At 41.6% G+C, this 19643-nt stretch overlaps 1 protein-coding gene across 16 annotated transcripts in view; it reads right to left on the reverse strand.

Moving 5' to 3' along the window:
* The window catches only part of SEMA6D (semaphorin 6D), a 589870-nt gene that overhangs the window by 10896 nt on the left and 559331 nt on the right, over positions 1 to 19643 (reverse strand). For all 16 annotated transcript variants that reach the window (XM_074393659.1, XM_074393658.1, XM_074393656.1 and 13 more), the window contains 10 exons: positions 4525 to 4687; positions 4030 to 4141; positions 3409 to 3469; positions 3229 to 3291; positions 3017 to 3118; positions 2701 to 2791; positions 2114 to 2233; positions 1334 to 1422; positions 389 to 606; positions 157 to 288 (listed from right to left, as the gene is read on the reverse strand). In XM_074393659.1, the coding sequence (XP_074249760.1) occupies positions 157 to 288; positions 389 to 606; positions 1334 to 1422; positions 2114 to 2233; positions 2701 to 2791; positions 3017 to 3118; positions 3229 to 3291; positions 3409 to 3469; positions 4030 to 4141; positions 4525 to 4633 (1097 nt within the window). In that variant the 5' untranslated portion in view covers positions 4634 to 4687. The remainder of the gene's footprint in view (positions 1 to 156; positions 289 to 388; positions 607 to 1333; positions 1423 to 2113; positions 2234 to 2700; positions 2792 to 3016; positions 3119 to 3228; positions 3292 to 3408; positions 3470 to 4029; positions 4142 to 4524; positions 4688 to 19643) is intronic.

Consider the following 19643-nt stretch of genomic DNA (forward strand, 5'->3'; position numbering starts at 1 on the left):
TACTTTTAGTAGAGATGGGGTTTCACCATGTTGACCAGGATGGTCTCGATCTCTCGACCTCGTGATCCACCCGCCTCGGCCTCCCAAAGTGCTGGGATTACAGGCTTGAGCCACCGCGCCCGGCCTGACAAAATGCTTTTCGACGTTTTTGTTTACCTTGGCTTTGGGACTTTGTCTTCGGGAACTGCTGTCCACACAGAATCCGGAGTTTTCTGTTCCTTAAACCGTCCTTTGAATACCTTTTCAATGTCATCCATGCTAAATGCACAGACAGCAGAACCAGGGATGCTGAAAAAGGAGAAAGCCATCAGGCTGGTGACATGGAGCCCATCTTGGTTCTGACAGGCATGTACAGAACATGTTTGCAGTGCCGGGGTTCTGCTCTTACCTGTTGAGCTGTGTGGTAAACACCCCGATCACAGTCGGGATGCCATTGATTTGTATTATGTCTGTAATAGACTGCAGAACATCAAAGTAGAAAAACGAATCTCCAGGGACAGAACAGTTCAGCCGAGCCTTCAGAAATGACGTCCAGTGTTTCTCCAGGACGCGCTGGGATCCACCCATGTCATTTTTGCATATGCGGGCCACACGGGAATATACAGCCTGCCCAAAGAACAGAAGCAAAGCAATGGGGTTATGAGCACGGAAAGGAATGGAAACAAAATGATACTATTTAAGGGAGGAACAAAAAATGCGAAAGATGTATCTGGTTCACTAGAATCCAGCAGTCTTCTCCCTAGGGGTCTGAACAGTAAGAGGGTAAACTAGATTCACCTGTGAAAAAAAAATAAAGCCATTTTCCTGTTTTGCCAAACATGCCCCTCAAGAAGTGAGCTATCTGCCTTGCTGAATGAAAACCATTCCTGCACTTTGTCCTCCTGTATTGTTAATGAAATGTTTCATCTTTCAACTTGGCATAGAAGGGGTTGCAATACTTTAAAATCACATGGGCTTTCACTGAAACGCTAAAAATTGAATGGGGTCCCTACCTTCTATCCTGCCTTTTGACACTGAGAAAGAATAGACTATCGATGGATTTCTAAAGAGTAAAAAAAAGCATCCATAGCTCAAGGGTACCTGTAGAACACTCTCTGGGGCTGCAGGAAAGAAAAGAAACCTTCTCAAAACTCAAGGCTGCTGTTCCCACTCAGGCTATTGTTCACATGTTTTCCAGCAATTATTCTAATGATAAGCAACCCACCTTTCTGCACTTGGCCCTGTGTGCATTGAATTGAGAGCTGGAAAACACGTTAAGGGAGCATCCTTAACTCTACCACAGTGGTCTCAATTTCATGCAGCACAAGTTCACAATTCAAATGCATATACTTGCCTTGCCTAAATTATTATGTTCGACAGCAATTTCTCGAAAGAAGAAATAGACATAGTTTCCGTATTCTATGGCATGAAGAAAGTGTGGTTCTGAAAGAAAAATTAAAAACAACTGGTTCCTACAGGATAATTCAATTAGCATAAGACCCTGACTGCAAGGCATGACTGACAGATGTTGCACAGTTACATTCAAGCCAACAAGAACTCCAATCTGCCAATGATTTTGAGGAGTCCCAATATGGGTGTGTTCAAGCTTCAGGGAACCCGTCGTCTCTAAAGTCAGCTAATGGACTGTAAAAAAGCCTACGGGGAAATGAACTACAGCAAAGGTCTATGTTTCAACAGATTTATTCATTAACCTATTTAACTAGGGAAGAAAACCTCTTACATTGAAAATAAAAAATCTTGATTTCTAGACTCTGAACAATAAAATGGCTCTCATATGGACTAATCGACGCTCAGTTAACTTTCCAAGACGGGTAGATGGCAAGTAGTACTATGTGGATTTAGAAAGTTAGACAAATTGGCACACACAGAGACGAGATCTCTCTTTATCTCTGAGGTCAACTGGGATAAACATCTGGACAAACTTACTCTCCTGACGTGGCTACTAGTCTCCTCATTCCCTGTCATTGCTCCCGTTCACAATCAAAGCAGTATGTACTTGTTCTAAATAAACAACATAAAGTCATGCACTGAACCTCCTGATGGCCATGGCTGCTGTCCCCACTTGGACCATCCACTGTCCTGGTGACCCCACGACACTGCTCTTCAAAGGTACCTTTTATCCATTTGGAATCATATTTTATTGTGCGAAGGGCAGATCCATCACCCATGCTTCGATAAATAACAGCATCACTGGCCAAGAAGTCAGCCACTGTGGCAGAATACAGCTTCCCATCTGAAACCAAAGTTATCATTGTGGTAAGATAACCATAATTATCCCGCAGTGTGTTAGCTTCAGTAGCATGTTATGCCCTTTGGAGTGCTCTCACTGGTATTACCATTACCTATACAAATAGGGCTATACCTGATGCTCACCATCAATGTGTGGCAGGTCAGCCATGGTATTATCTAATTTTACAGATGAGGGATCTAGGCATCAAAAAGTTAAGCAACTTATCTGGGGTCACTGGCCTAGTTAACAACAGGGTGTCATAATACTTACAATGTGCACTGAAATATCCTTGCCCATAATTTCTTTTTTTTCTTTCTTTTTCTTTAGGAAATTTGTGCATAGATTTTTAGCCTTTCAAACACCTAGATCAGGGTGGCTATCCAAGTTTTTAGCTTTTACTCATCCATTAAATTCTCTTTTCATCTTCAATGTCATTAATCATTTATATTCATTGCACTAAAGGATCTTACCAGCAAAGAGGGCAACATTGGTTTGTCTGGCATCAAACGGGCATCTTGCCAGGCCACTAATTTCTTCCCCATCATATTCTAAGGTACTCAACTACAAAAGAAAAATAAATAGCTGGTGTCATAGCTATTCAATGTACCTGTTTCAAGGCAATACTGTTTTATTTGTATTAAAATTCCATTTGAAGAATTCTGTCTTCTTTCACAGCACTAGAGATAAAACGAATTACTGGAAAGCAGAAAGGTTTCAACTCTAACAGCATGCCGGTGAAGGGAGAAAAGTTGATCAAAAGAAGCACATCACATAAAGTATACTTACCCTATAGTATCTACACATGGGATTGAAGGCATTGGTACCACAAACAAAAACCATCTCATCGTTTCTTGGAACAAATACTTTGATAAAGTTGTGGCATTCATCCTAAAGAAAGTAGTAGTTAACATTAATATCAGACACTCAGGCATGCTGGCACTGTAGTATCAAGCCCACGGAAAGACTACATCTAGCAGACATTTGTCTGTTTAACTCACTTTATGCTTGCCTTTCATAGCACAGTTTTCTCGATCCTGTTGTCTTGATCGCCATGTCAGTTTCTGTATTAATCAAGCAAAACCAAAGTTCAGGTTTTAATTGGGAACATTTTGGGGGAGTGGAAAAATTAATCAGGTTCAGAGGGAATGCCAATAAATCTGCCAACTACCATTGCTCACCTTGCTTGGCATTACTTCTGTTTTGGGCATTTCATTTAAGTTTACTGTATAAACTTGATCCCTGTTGGAAATAAGGCAATAAAACATATCACGTGAATACATAAAAATGTTAAGCTGCTTCTTATTTTAGTTTGACAGATCTGCCTTTATTGTGTTTTAGAGATCATCTGGATTTTCTCTGTCTCAAACAAAGTCAACAAAGAGTACTTTTTCATTAGTGAGATGCTTTTATATATCACTGTAGTCACAGAGCAAAGAAAGCTCTTCTCTCCAGGCATGGGTCAAACTGCTACTTGGTATTAGCATAGACATATTTCTAATATTTGCTTGAATAATTCTAAGTTAAAAACGAATAAAGAAAGGTTTTTTTTTCCCCTGCTGCTTTAGGAAAAAAGAATGGTGTATGATTTCTTGATGGCAGTAATAAAATAGCACTGCTGAAGGCTTGAGTTCTGTATTTTGTTCCTGGTACACAACACTGACTCTTCTCGGTGAATGTTTCTGGCTACTTGCAATTTTTGATCACAATCACATATTAGTTTTTCATGAACTAGACACATTAATGCAAGCACCACAAGAGAAAAGAATTTTAATCTAATAAACCAATGAGAGGAAAATTACCTGCCAGCAATATAAAGTGTGTCTCGAATTTTCAACATCAGCTGAAAGTCCAGCCTGTGCTGCGATTCATTGCCTGAAGGGCGTCCTCTAAAAACCGGATATTGCCTTGAATCTGCAAGTAAAAATGGGCTAAACCATCATTCAGGATTATGGAACTGAGGAATCAATAAACAGCATTGATTAGCTGTATATACTTGTTGTAGAAGGGTTTTAACTAAATTCCTCTCTTAAGGTCTTGAATATAAATGAATAAAAGGCAGTGAATGTCAGCAAATGGTCTTTCTTTTAATTCAAAATATATAACCTATATATGGGTTGCTGTAGAAAAGCACCCAACAAAACTGCCCCATTTTCTCCAAACACTAGGAAATGATTACTGATAAACTCAGGGGCAAATTCATGTTTAAGACATAAAACATCTCTGCCTCTTTCTGAAAATGAACTTGCTTAGAAAATGAAAAACAGGAAGAGAAGACTGTTCTTGAGATGACTCACAGTGATAGTCGACAGTATTAAGAGGTTCATCATCTTCAGGAAAGCTGATTGCCCTCAACTGGGAAACCATCAGCAGCAGTATGTAGGCACAAAGCAGGAAGACCCTCATGGTGGGCCAAGGTGAAGTCAGGGTAGCCCCTGCTCACAAATGCCACTGAGCTACCTGAAAAACATAAGCAGTTTGGAAAGATCTCTATGCTGCAATGAAATGGTTTTCTTGTTTGCAATCAGCTTAGTTTTCACCATCGGCTCCCTCCAAAGCCCCTCTCCCACCAGGAATGCTGGCAGTGGTAGATCAGGTATCGCCAAAAACACAGGCAAAAGATGGCAGCATGCCAGGCCTGATTAAAGCATCTCGTTGAGCATATTGAAGTTTTCAGCAAATTCTGGAGGTAACTGCATGTCATCACAGCAGAGTCACCAGAACCATGAACAGAAATGCTAGCCGCTGACTTGGCAAGAAGATGGGCAAAATTGGAATCAGAATTTTAATTAAATTCCAATCCGCTTCCCTTCCCTCGGTCCTGAAATATATCCAATACAACTTGTCTCTGTCCCCCATAAAATGCTCAAAAGGCCTCAAAACTAGCCAGAGGGCTGATCCTGTCAACATCTCTCCTCAGCTCTTTGCTTACGGTGTTGTCAAATTCCCAGCATTACCCAAGCCTTAGCCCTAAATTCTTAAGTCGAGCAGTTCCCTACCAGCGTGGAGACAATGACAAGAATGATGCTGAATCAGGGCCAAAGGGAATTAAATAAAATGATTTCATGATAACCAATCAAGCAAAGCAAGGCAGGGATGAAGTGGCACAGCTGACACCAGGCCACCAGGGAAGTCTACATTTTTACATAAAACCATTTGGACACAAACCAATACCCTAAGTATGCTGGTCCTTTTAGCTTTATTGAACTCTGGAGCTGTAGGGGTCCTTAGGGACCATCTGGCCCAACCCCCTCAGTTTTCAGATGAAAAACCAAGGGCCAAAAAAATTAAAGGACTCACTGAATTGTGTGGAGCTAGTTAAGGCAAGGTTGGAGTCCAGACCCCCATCATCTGAGTCCCCGTCCAGGCTCTTTTTACCAAATGGAAAGGAGAGCATAAATGACTGGACTTTTTTCCTCCAAAAATATAGCATTACAAAAAACTTTTTGAGGAAATGGATAGATTCATCATTTTTATTGAAGTGCTATTTCATAGGTGCTACATTTAATCAAATTGTACATTAAATATGTGCAGTTTATTATATATCAATACTTCAATAAAGCTATCAAAACACAGCATTAATTGCATTATAATAGCAGTAAAAAATTTAAAAGATCTTTAAATGTTACTAGCTTATTAAAAAGATAAATTAGGGCTCTGTTGGGCCAATGAGATGGATATTTTTGTAAAGTTGTTAAGTGTTCCACTTTGCAACAATACCACCCCCCTCCCTCAGCCAAAACTGTCACTTCCAGCTACTGCTCTGAACAACAAAACATTTAGTATTATCTTCAATCTTACATACCTAAGAACTTTAGAAGAGATCATAAGAATCACTGCAAATTCCAGGTGAGTCCAACCACTAAACAGGGTGTTTACTGTGCCTTTTTAATGGACCTCACGTGATATGCATGCTATCCAATGCTCTAAATATTTGTCTAACTAAAGTACAAATCAAGTATAGGTGAGTTTTAGAGTCCCAGTTTTGCAAAAAGAGAATAATATATTGCAGTAAATGTTTCTTGGTGGATGACCCATTCAGCACTAAGTTAACATGTTTAAACTGCCTTATAAAAAGCAGATGGAATGGGAATGGTGGTGGCATCATTTTGCACTCAAGAGCGTGGACTTTGGAGTCAGTAGCACTTGGGCGTGGATGAAATTATACCACATGCTAGCTTATTGGCCTGGGAATGTTCCTTCAATCTCTTTGAGCATTAGTTTATTTATCTGTGAAATATGGATAATAACGCCTTCTTAGAGTGAAAAGGAACCAAGTGCCTAGCACATAGGAAATTCCAAGAAAAGTTAGACCTCTCTACACATTTCCTGCTGGAGAATACTGGATGTGAGCGGATAAGAGTCTAAACAGGGCCTGGGGAAAAGATATCCTAAAATATTAAGGTTATTTGGCCAGTTATTTTTCACAACTAGTAATTTTAAAACACCAGAGGACTATTCCGAGGGTAAATTTTACAACTTGTGCCTACGTATTGGAAAAATAAAGTAACAATTTAAAACAAAAAAAAAACAATCACCAGCAATCCTACAGTCATACCCTAACAACCACAATGATTTGGTTTTAGTTTTTGTACTACATCTACATGGTTTCCATTGTCCTGACAAGATGATTTCTCCTTGTTTACCACTTCTTCTGAAGCAGTGTTTTCCTGTCTTGCTTTTCCATACTGTTTTTATCATTTATAAAGACCTTCCAAAGTTGAACTAGCATACAAGTACAAAATGTTGCCCTATAAACTAAATTCTACTATGATACCAGTTCCAAACATCATCCTCTAGATACAAAGTCACTGAATCTTTCTGCTAGATATCAGGCAAAAGAATTAGAAATACCAATTAATCCCAAAGAAGTATAGAAACATCTGCATTAAAACAAAAAGATTGTTCTGTAACTCTCTCTCCTCCATGACAGGTAGGTGAATGGCTCACATCAGGTAAGCAGAGCCTCCATGTCCCAGACAGCAGGATGGGAAGGAGCCCTCACCAGGAAGACAGTCTCTCAGCTGTGATCCCAGCACTGGGGCTGAGGATGGAATCACTGCTGACTCACTAGCAAGCACCAAGCTGCTGGCTGAGCTATCATTTCCTATAACTCATTCATCTGACACTGCAGAAAGCAATTTCTCCCCATGCCCCACCCCCTACAAATCTAATCCTCCCAAAATAAAGCCCTACCGCTAACTGCTTCCTGTCTCTGCATAAAGCTGTATTTTTGGGAAAAAAAAAAAAAAAAAAAAACAAATTCAGACTTGCCATAGTAGTTATAAACGGAGGTATTTAATGTGAGACGTATTTCAAAGGCTGGGTGGCAGAGGGAAGAATCTGGAAATACCTGAAAGCAGTGTACCAGGAAGGAGATGTATTTGCATGTAAACCACTGAGACTACTTATCTCTGACTTTATTTAAGAAGATATATGAGGCGTCCAGGGGTCTGAAATCATTATACTAGTTAGTATCCTGAAATCATGACACTAGTTAGTGTCCTAAAATCATGACACTAGTTAGGTTGAAAAGGGCAGGCCATGAAGCAAGATGAAATGTTGGAAAAAAGCACGGACCTTGGTATTAGAAAAATCTGAGTTTGAACTTGCTTGTGCCATTTACTTCCTGGATTTTGAGCCCTGTTTAAATTGACTTTATCTCTTTAAGGCTCAGTTTCATCAAATGTAAAATGGAAGTAATTATCTTTACTATCCCATAGGCTCCTTTAAGGATTAAATGAGATAATCACTATGAAGCATCTAACACAGAATCTGCTCCACAGTAAGTATTTGCTAAATTTTAGTATCATCATGTCTATTCTGGTTATATCTTATCTGGCAAAAACGTGAAAAAAAAAAGTTCATTCTTTCATCTTGTACAACTATTTGCCAAACTGTGTATGTATACCATTCTAACAATGACAGGCATTCTTAGAGGGTAAGGCACACAGCTTCACAGATGTAGAGGCCCCCTACAAAGAGGAAACCATATTCCTTATATGCAAGCTTAAAAAACATTCCTACATGAAGTCACTCCTGTTAGTGACACAGTCAGAGAACAAGGATGCCTGAATAGGTAGGCTTATTCAGTTTTTGGTATTTTATATGAACTTCTCCCATACATTCCTGATGTTAAATACTAAACATGATGAGGAAAGTTCTTAATGGGAGTTCAGAGCTGGAGAACAACTAGGGCTTGAGTGACAGAATACTTGAGAGAAGGGAGGTACACAGAGCTAAGCCCTACACTTAGCACTTGATTTTGCCTTATGGATGTTTACTGATTTTATACTTTTATAATATTTATATAATGTTATATTTTTATCATTTTATATTTGCTAATTTTATAGAGCTTAATGCTATATACAATAACTATAACAATTTCTGGCAGTCACAAGTTTAGGACTCACTAAGAAGTAAGGGTACCGGTAAATAACCAAAGGCTATCATTCATGCCTCTGAAAAGATACACTCCAGAAGAGGAGAAAAATGTAAGGCAAACCATGTTTTACAAAAATTCCAATCCAATCCAATCCAATAAGCTAAGTCCCAGACTGGATGGATATAATCTCCCACTCTAGTTGCTTGCCAGAAAAGATAAGATTACACTTCTTTAGAAAAAGATATCATCCAGAGACTACAGTTCTTTACATGCATTGTCCAACGTTCAAGTAGAAATTATCACAAATTCCAAAAACTGCAACTAAGAAAGAGAGAATATGACACAACAGAAATAGGCACACAGGTAGCCTAGATATTAGAGTTATCACACATATGTTTTGAAAACAACTGTGCTTTTTTTGTCCAAGCAAAAAAAGATGATGACAAGATGGAGAATTTCACCAGAGAACTGGAATCTATAAAAAAGAATTAAATAAAAATTCAACAACAGAAAAGCACAATAAATAACACACCTTCAATAGATGTGTTTAGCAACATATTTGTTAGAGGTGAAGAGAAGATTAGTGAACAAACAGAAATTATCAGACAGAAATATGGAGGAGAGCAAAAAGATTGATAAAAAAGGACAAGAGAGTAAGAAACATAGGAGTTTGTGAAAAGATAAACATATTGGAGTCCCTGAGACTGCAGAGAGAGAGACGGGATAGAAGCAATATTTGACAAGATAATAGCTGTACACATTTTCGAAACTGATATAAGATTATAAGCCAAACATTCAATAAATTCTAAAAAGTTCTAAAAAAAAAAAAATCAGACACATCGTAGTCAAAAAAACAAGGACAAACTTTAAAAATGCTAAACACTAAGATATATTACCTTCCAAAAAACAAGAATACTATAGACGGCGGACTTCTTAGTGGAAACAATGGAAGCCAGCAGAACATAGAATGACATTTTTAAGTTGCTGAAAGAAAATAAATTTCCAGCTTAGAATTCTATGTGTAAAAATGTTCTTCAAAAATGAAGGCAAAATAAAGATGTTTTAGACAAATAAAAACTCAAGAGATTTGTTGTTAGCAGATGCGATCTAAAAGAAATATTGAAGAAGAGTTCTCTGGGCAGGAGAATTTACAGGGAAGGTTAATGCAAATTTTTAAACTTTTAAAGAAATTTTATTTTGTATTTTTAGTAGAGCTGAGGTCTCACTATGTTGCCTAGGGTGGTCTCAAACTTCTAGTCTCAAAGGATTCTCCCACATGGGCCTTCCAAAGCGCTGGGATTATAGGCATGAGCCACCATACCTGACCACAAGTTACTTTTATGATTACAGCCTAGTAGCTCAATTTGAAATTAATGAGTATCAGATAGAGAAAGTGGTACATAGTCTCTGTCTTCCTGAAAACTAAATAGTTTAAAGGAAATGAGAATATAGAAATGGGGTAGGCCTACTTGATCCCTAGCCCAAAGAACCCAGAGAGGTAACATGTTGATTTGAAAGCTATCCCTACCTCTTGTCTGGAGATGTCACTATGCAAAGAGTATCTGCTTAGACCAGGCATCCCCAAACTACGGCCCATGGGCCACATGTGGCCCCCTGAGGCTATTTATCCGGCCCCCTGCTGCACTTCAGGAAGGGGCACCTCTTTCATTGGTGGTCAGTGAGAGGAGCCCAGTATGTGGCAGCCCTCCAACGGTCTGAGGGACAGTGAACTGGCCCCCTGTGTAAAAAGTCTGGGGACGCCCGGCTTAGACTCTCAGTCTCTGCCTGCCTCAGGGTCTGAACATGGAGTTGGGTCCTTTTAGTTTTCTAATGACTCTTCTAGACCTTGGGCCTTCAGTGATCTTACAAAAAGTCTTTGGTCGAAGTCCTGCTCCTGTCTTTTACCTGACAGTTTCCCAGTCATTTTCTCTGGCTTTTCAAAGACTTTACTAGCCCCAGCCCATGGTTCCATATGGAGACTTCAGCCTCAAAATCATAAAGTCAAGCGTTGTGTGCTCTGATGCTAACCTCCTGTTCTTCCAGCCTGCTCATCGGCCCCTTTCACACCATGACTCTCTTCCTTCTCATCAGGGCCTTCAGCCCACTAACTGTTCTCCTTTCTTCTAATCATTAGTCTTCTCTGATCTTAACATACCTCTTTATCCATCTTAGGTGTAATAGTCAATGGTCAATCATGTCCATTATTCTGCCTGTACTCCTGACTCCCTCATCCTCTGTGTCTTTGTCAGCCTTTCTTGCAAAGTCTTAACCTTGGATGAACCTGCCACTCACCTTCTTCACCTGCCCCAGAGCATCTGAGCACTGGTTAAGACAACCACACTCTGGGACAATTTGCTAGTAATGTAACAGAATTCCTTGTCATCAACTACAAACAGCATCGCAAACTCCATGGAGAACCTATGTTTCTCAATTGAATTAGACCACTCCCCCAATCCATACATGTAAACTTCCCACTTTCCTCAAGGCCCCGATCTACTATGTCTCCATACTCCGCCACTTATATTCCTCCCTCCTTCCCCACAGCTACTTCACATAGAATACAGAAGCCATAAGATAGGGGTTTCCTCGGTCTTCTCCTTTCCCATTGCCAAATACATCCACTCACCCCATGTGCTTTTTTTTTTCTTTCTTTTTTTTTTTTTTTTTGAGATTGTCTTGCGCTATTACCCAGGCTGGAGTGCAGTGGTATGACCTTGACTCACTGCAATGTCTGCCTCCCGGGTTCAAGCAATTCTCCTGTCTCAGCCTCCCAAGCAGCTGGGATTAAAGGCATGTACCACCATGTCCAGGTAATTTTTATATTTTTAGTAGAGGTGGGGTTTCAACATGTTGGCCAGGCTGGTCTTGAACCCCTGACCTCAAGTGATCTGCCCACCTTGGCCTCCCTAAGTGTTGGAATTACAGGCGTGAGCCACTGTGCCCGGCCCACCCCCAACGCATGTGCTTTTAATCCAATCCCTTCATTCTTTTTCTGGAATAAAAAGACATTGATTATATTTCTCTCCGTTATTTTCTGTAACTCTTAATCAATTAAATACTGTCCATCAGAATTGAAATTTGTCCATGTCTCCCTCATCACACACACAAAAGGAAAATATCTCCTGTATCCCTGATCCCACTCAAGCTATCACCTGTGTCTTCACTGCTCATCACTGGCACAGAAACAAATTTTACTCTTCTGCTATAATTTCCTCACTTCCTGCTCATTGTTCTTCTTCTTCCTGTGTTCTAGTTCCTCTCTCAGTAGAGGCTGATGACCTACAAGTACCTAAAGGCAATGGACATTTTCCAGTCCTGTTTCCTTTGACTGCTCAGGAGTTCACAGGTTTTCCAAACACTGCCTTTCCTTGCTTTTCCTCATACTACATTCCTCTGATGGTTTTCCCACCTCTCTGTCTGCTTGTTTGTCTCCCATTCGTTTTCTAGACACAACACAAATGATCTTTTCAGAATCACGGAATCTCATAATCCCTCAGTAACCCTCTATTACTCTTAGGACGGAGACCAAATCTTTTAAATGTGGCCTTCAACTTTTCAGGTTCTGAGTCCTGCCCCCTCTCACGAGGACTCCTGTCTCACCTCGGGCCTCCAACTCTCTTTTCTTGTGCTTCTACAACCCTGCCTCTGTTTTCAGCCCTGCAGTCTGTCATGCCACATACCAAACCTTGCTCCTACTTCCCTCTGGATGGCCCATTTTGCCTCCCATTCTTGGCCTAGCTAAGTCCCCCTAATTTTTCAGAACCTAGGGAAGATTTTTTTCAGTCCCTCGGGTCAAGTATGTTTCACAGTTGTCACCTCCTGAGGCAACTGTGAATGAACTGTGGATAAAGGAATAAACAGAAGAATGAACCATGTGTCCCGAATCACCATGTCCTTGCTGACTCCCTTAGGGCAAGGTAAGCATTTTGGACTCAGTCTAATTTAGATTTATTTAATACTACTAAACAAACAACAGAGGGCAGCAGACCCAGGGAGGATGGGTCCCCAGGGCTTCCACTCCCCAAGAGCATGGACTCTGACTGGAGAATGCTGTAACTAAAGAAAAAGGGTGTGGAACCGGACCTCTGTCACAAAGAGCACCATTCACTCTGTAGGTTGTGACATTTCAGGGGGCACTGCTCACACTGTAGTCAATGAGAATGATTGCACCTGGAGTCACAGGAATTATCCGTTTACCACCTCTGGGTCACAAGGGCCCCATGAGACTAAACAAAAGGGGAGCAGTGGGTTTAGTAAGTGGGGAGAGAGCAAAGAGAAGCAAGTTGATTCCTATACCTTAGCACCCTCCAAGACAAGGAGGGCTATAACTGAAGATCACTTATAAAAGAGAGGTTTAGGTTCATACAGCATTCATGTGCCTTGATTCTAAGCAGTATGTTCTGGCAGGTTTTAGATCTTAATGACGATCATCAGTATTTAATCAGAGTGGTATGACAGCTTGGCTGACACCACAAGCTTTGGAATATCAGAAGGTAATATCCACTGAATTGCAGGCCTCCTTTCATCTTCCATGTGTGGTAAGAAGACTAGATTATTAATCATCACTATTCATTCAGATTCCAAGAGATCCCTGAGTAGAGCTGGGGCAGGCTACTCTGGGCCCTTCTGAAAGGCTCCTTGCCTCCAGGCTCACCAAGTGACTCTTGGCTGATGTGTTTTAAACAAGCAGAGGCTTTTTCATTTAAGGAACGGCTACTGTTACCCCACCCTCTACCTTGTGCACACAGGTTCTGTGTACAGGTGCCACAGCTGAACAAAGAAATACATCCTCTCTCACTGTGGGCCATGAGGAGGTTGCTGAAACGTCTCTGACTCTGAGACCCTTCCTCCTTCTAGGAACGTGGGCTCCCAGGTTAGAGGAAGAGGCTTCTAGCACTGTTACGTTACTGACACTTTATAATTCTCCACCTAAAACTCTGCCCCACGGCATGTGGAGGAAATGACGAAGCAGCTCTCTGACTCACCTTCCACACAGCTGAAACCTTACTGACACAGGAGAATCTGTTAAGACGTGGATTCGGAAGAAGCAAGGAAGGGCTGGAGCAGTGGAGACTCACACCATGAGGAAAACATCATGGTGATTCTTCTCCCACCGACACTGGCAGCAAGAGAGGAAAGAGGCCAGCAGCCAGGAGATCTGGGGTAACAGACATGCTATGTGGCCAGAGCCAAGTCATTTCACCAATCTGGACTGATTTTATGTAATACAAGGGGGGTTGGTAAATTAAAACTGTAAAAACTTCTTTTTTCTCTAAGAATCCATGTTCTCCTGATAGCTAGAGGGGTTCCTACTTTCCCTGTCTAGTGGGAACAGCATCCTGGTGTAATTCCCATGGCTCAGGGGTCTTCCTCCTCAACATCCAAGCATTTCGAGTCACTATCATCATAAACAAACGGCCGTTCCCCTGACCTTCGGGCTGCCTCTGTTTTCCCTCTCCCATTTCCTTTCTCAGCCAGCCTGCTTTGAAGAGAAGCCTGAGTCCATATTCTCCATGTTCTCACTTTGCGTTGTATTTTTAGCCCACTCTAGCCTAACTTCAATGCCTATGCATCAACCACCTAATTGCCAAATCCAAGGCAATTCTCATTTTAAATCTTCCTTCGTCTACTTGAGGCATTTAATTTCATTGGCCATTCCATCAGAAAGTGAAACTCCCCTCTGACGTACCTAGTTCTCCCCATCTCACTAGCTGCTCCTTTTCATCAGTCTTCCCAAATTTGTCTTAACACACTTGCCCGTTGGATGGTCTTCCCAGTTCCAGCCCGGGTCTTTAGGGAGGTGCTCACATGACCCCTCCCTTCTTCACTACCACCAATTCACTAATCCTAGATCACACGTCCAGCACACACCAAACTCCTCAGCTCCAGATCCAGCTGTCCAACTCCCTGCTAGATATTTTGACCTCAGTATAATACAGGCAATTTAGATTCAGTAGTCTAAAATTGAACTTAAGATACTTTGCCTTGACTTCTCCTCTGCTAAATTCCTTGCAGAGCACAGGTTTCGAGCTCAGAGTCCCTGGCTTCAAATAGAAGCACTACCACTTACCAGCCATGTGACCTTGGGCATGTTACTTAACCTTTCAAACTTTCCCATTTTCCTGCCTGCACTGAGGATAATGCTAGCACTAATATTATTACCATGACTGAATGAGATAACCAATGTAAAGCATGTAGCCAAATCCCTTGCGTCTGGTAAGAATTCAGTAGTTGGGCTGGATGTGGTGGCTCGCATCTGTAATCCGGCAGCACTTTGGGAGATCGAGGTGGGTGGATCACTTGAGGTTAGGAGTTTGAGACCAGCCCTGCCAACATGGTGAAACGCCATCTCTACTAAAAATACAAAAATTATCTGGGCATGGTGGTATGTGCCTGTAATCCTGGCTACTCAGGAGGCTGAGGCAGGAGAATCACTTGAACCCAGGAGGCAAAGGTTGCAGTGAGCTAAGATCGTGCCACTGCACTCCAGCCTGGGTGACAAGAACAAAATTGTGTCTCAAAAAAAAAAAAAAATCCCACAATTACAACTATTACTATTGTTATTGCTGTTTTTCATATCCTCCTCAGGGACTTGTGTTTTAAGCCTAGAGGTCTTCCTACATGGCCCCCGTCCATCATTCTCTCCTTAGAACCTGTTAGTACATCCCATTGCTTCGATCTCTTCATTGGTCTAGAACTGACTCTTCATTGGTTTCTGCTCTCTTAGACTTGCACTGCATTCTCCACAATGCCACCAGAATGATCTTTCTAAAGCACAAACAGTATCATGTTACATCCCTGTCTAAAAGCACTTTAATGGTTCCTGAAGGCCTATGTGTAAAGCCTAAATACATTTCCAAGATTTGCAAGGTCCTTCACAATTCTATTCTTGCCAGCATCTCCATTTCACCTACTGATACTTCCCCACCTCAATCCCAAAGCTGTGTCTTCTGCACACGTATTCTTCCTAAAATGTCCTTCCTGAAAACTGTCTATTCACTAGCTGAAAACTCTACCTGGCCCTCTCCCCTTTCTCATTCTTCCCTCTTCAGCCACACTGCTCTGCTTAGGACAGTTAGTCATACTATCATATTGTATAAATCTTCTACTGCAGAACTTATCACTCCACAGCAATCTTACTGATTTTCACATTTTCTCTATTGGGCTGTGCTACTCAAGGGATCATTTTCCTCTTTACTGCCAGGATCAGGCACAGGGCCTGGCACCTGGGAGGTCCTCGGTAAATACTTAATGAATGGAGGAAGAAATAAAGAACAAGGTAGAACACTGAAGGACTCAGCTGTGGCACACAGGCCCCATCAAAATGAACAGCTCTCCACCATCACCCCAACACTGAATCTTGAGTCTACCATGTTCTCCTGCATCGTTGGCACAAGAGCCTCATTAGCCTCCAGTTCATGAGTTTCAGGTGCTCCAAAACCAAGAGGTTCTCTATACAAGGCAACAGATGCCTCTTTTCACACCTACCCATCATGAACGAACTCCCCACCAGAAATGGGCAACAGAGGCCAAAGAACGAAATGATTTCTGTCAGCCTCCCCACTACCACTGCTGACATTCTGGCTTACTTTGCAGCTTTCTCAGAACAAAGGGAAGGAAAGCAGAGCTATTCCTGAGATTAGAGAGTGGGCATATGGGACTGGCAGAGAAGAATCCTATGTGACTCCCTACTACCCAACAAACAAATATAAAATGAAAATCACCCTGCCTAAGGGCTGGCTTATGTCTGAAATTCTGCAATGGAAAATTCTTGTCTTTGGCCGATGGCCTTTTTTCCAGTTATAATGTAAGTAATGCTAGAATATAACGTAAGCCAGAAACCAGTATGAAGACACTTATAAGATCTTATCCAGTGTAAAGGGAACATGATGGATTCTGATAGAAGAGAAAAAAGCACGGGTGGCAGTAGATACCACGGGACAGAGGAAAGGGGAGGCTGGGGCTATGGAAGTCTGGGTGTTCATTATTAATGCCTTGCTTTTAAAATCAGTGTCTTCCTCAAAGTTGGGTCCATTTTATTTGAGTTATATTTTCTGTGCATGATAAAGGTGTCGACTCAAGTTTTCTGAAAATTAAAAACCTCTTATGCAAAGTTTTCTCTATGAAGTCTGGATTTTCTTAAAGCAAAGCACACCAATATCTGAATCAGTAATGCTTTGGTCACATATTAATAATTCAAAAAGGAACTGAACTTAAAAATAGTTGGGCAGGAAGGGACAGAAAACAGCATCTAACCTGTTTTGCCAATTCTAAGCAAACTTGGACAAGAATCCCAGGATCTGACCTCTGATTAGAACCATCACTCTGGGGACCATAATTCTAGTGACAATCTTCCTACAGATTTTGGCCTGTCTGCCCTAACTCAAATTGAATAACATTCATTTTAAAGCAAAACTGTCCTAGAAACAATCTTCATTAGAAGTGAAAATAATAGAAAAAACTACTGAGAATATGAGTTGGATATGTAAGCAGAAAATCTGCTATTCAGGAAGATGACAAAATATATCAGCCTCTGAAGACATCAAGATAGTAACTTGCTTTGTAAAAGTATGAAGCACAAGGAACCTTCTATAATAGAATATATATATATATATATATATATATATATATATATATATATACACATACATACACACACACAGCAGGAGATTGTTGTGGCAGAAATGAACAATGATGCCTCTTTTTTTCAGGAGAACCAAAGAATTTTCAAGGCTAACCAGTGACAAGAGAAATTAAAAGCCTTCTTTTTTGGTTATCTCCTCCATATGCATAGTTCCAGCCAGGCTGGGCTCCTCCCCTTCAGCTTTCAGGAGTAGGAGCCACCTAGACAAAGGAAGGGCTCAAGGTTCCCAGGGATGACCCAGATGCCCAAGGACTCAGCCTGTCTGTGGAACACTGGCTTATTCTACCAGATGTCCTGCTGGGCTGCCATATGGCCTGCATGTGACATTCTGTTCAGGATAATAGGGCCTGGGTCTACACCTGGTTCTGCCCTCTGGACTGGGATGACAGAAGTAGTGCATGTTTGTTCTGATGCTACTGACTTGTCTGATGCAACCCCTTTGTAGTCACAGCTTTCACTGAACTCCATGGAGCCTTTTCAGGCTTTCAGAGAAATGAACAATACCCTGGCAAAGAAGGACTAAGGACGGGCTGCTGCTCTTATTCCTGTCTGAAGAAAGGAGAGAACAAGCAGGTAAATTAAGGGACTTTTGATCCAAGAGTGGTAAAACCAGTGCAGAACCCAGATGTCACAACAGAGTTCAATGATCTATGTTAGCATTATTGCCAACAACATGGGATTTCACTCTATTTAAAGAGGCTCATGTCTTCTTCTTTAAGAATCTGCAAAGTGCCTCACCAGAGGTTCTCAGGTGATGTCATGCTTTAAAACAGTTGGTGAAGGGTTTACAGCAGGCGTCCCCAAACTTTTTACACAAGGGGCCAGTTCACTGTCCCTCAGACCGTTGGAGGGCCGCCACATACTGTGCTCCTCTCACTGACCACCAATGAAAGAGGTGCCCCTTCCTGAAGTGCGGCAGGGGGCTGGATAAATGGCCTCAGGGGGCCACATGCAGCCCACGGGCCGTAGTTTGGGGACGCCTGGTTTACAGAATGGTTAAAATGCTAATGACTCAGAGGAAGAGAAGTGAAATTTTAAAAGTCAAGGATTTTTATTCCCAAGTCCTTTGGATTTCATCACCAAAAATATGGCCTTTGTATTAATATTTGCCTTCTGTATTTGAAAACACAGTAACAGTTGCCTGTCTCTGACAAATGAAGAGAAAGATTACTGATTGTTCAGAGGGATCTAGAGCATTAACTTTATCAAGATTCCACAAGTCAATCCTAATTTGTTTTTTAAAATGTGCTTTCTGGGTGAAGGGGACACGGAACCCTCTGTACTGTTGTTACAACTTCCTGTGAGTTCTAATTATTTTGTCCTACTGATGGAAACATGGCCCATGGTAAGTTAGGTTGCAATTGATAGTTGTGGACTAAAAATGAAACCGTAACCAAGAATGAGAATAATAAACAGCCCTAGTGAATTGTATGTCCTGCGAAGCTCAGGGAGGGCCCAGGCTGGGCCTGAGTCCGTGCACCTGTGCCTTACCTGCAGCCTTTTGTCTAGGCTCCATATCTGATGGACTATGAACTTCTGAAACCTCAGGGGCCACAGAGGCAAAATGGGAGTTTACGTCAATCCATACAAGCCCTTAAAATCTCAGTTCCTAATTTTCAGTACACTGATGCAAGACCAAGCGGGTCTTCAGCAAGCTCAGCCCTTCCTGCTGTGAGGGACGGAGCCTGACAAGCGTTGCGCAGCGGAGTGCAAAGTGGAGAACATGGCTCTGGAGCCAGACTGCCCGGGGAGGCACCTCAGCTCTTCTGCCTAACCAGTGATTTGAGCTTGGGCGAGCTAGTTCACCACTTGCGCCTCCAATACCCTGTACTTTGGGGATGGGATCACACTAGCAGCTACCTCAGAGAGCTGCTGAGGACTGAAGGAGTTCTTGAAAGAGTTTGTCAGAGATCCTGACACATGGTAAGCACCATAAAAATCTCTATTAGGTGAGGTGAGTACCAGGAAGCCTGCTCAAGGCTAAAGGTACGACCTTGGGAAGGGTATGTGGTTCTAATGCCAGGGATAATTACACTTTGAACCTTATATTACCCTTATCTACCTTTATTCTTACCTTCCTTATGAATCACCTTGAGGGATGGTAATCTTATCCCAGACAACAAACACACCTGGAGATAACAGGGAAGTAAAAAAATCTGGATTCTACTCTTAACTCAGCCTCTAAGGATCCGACAGACCATGAGAAAGCCAACTTGCCTCTTCCAGCTTCAGTTTCCCATGTATTCAATGTGAAGCTAGGCTAGAACGCAGGTGATCTCCAAGGCCCCTTCCAAGTTGGGACATTTTATGATTCTGAGTTTGGTGCCTGGGTAGAAAAAGGTTCTTTACTCAAAGTAAAATTCCTCCCAATTCACTCTTCTAAGTTT

The sequence above is a fragment of the Saimiri boliviensis genome, chromosome 2 (assembly GCF_048565385.1).
Source record: "Saimiri boliviensis isolate mSaiBol1 chromosome 2, mSaiBol1.pri, whole genome shotgun sequence".
Taxonomy (NCBI): Eukaryota; Metazoa; Chordata; class Mammalia; order Primates; family Cebidae; genus Saimiri; species Saimiri boliviensis.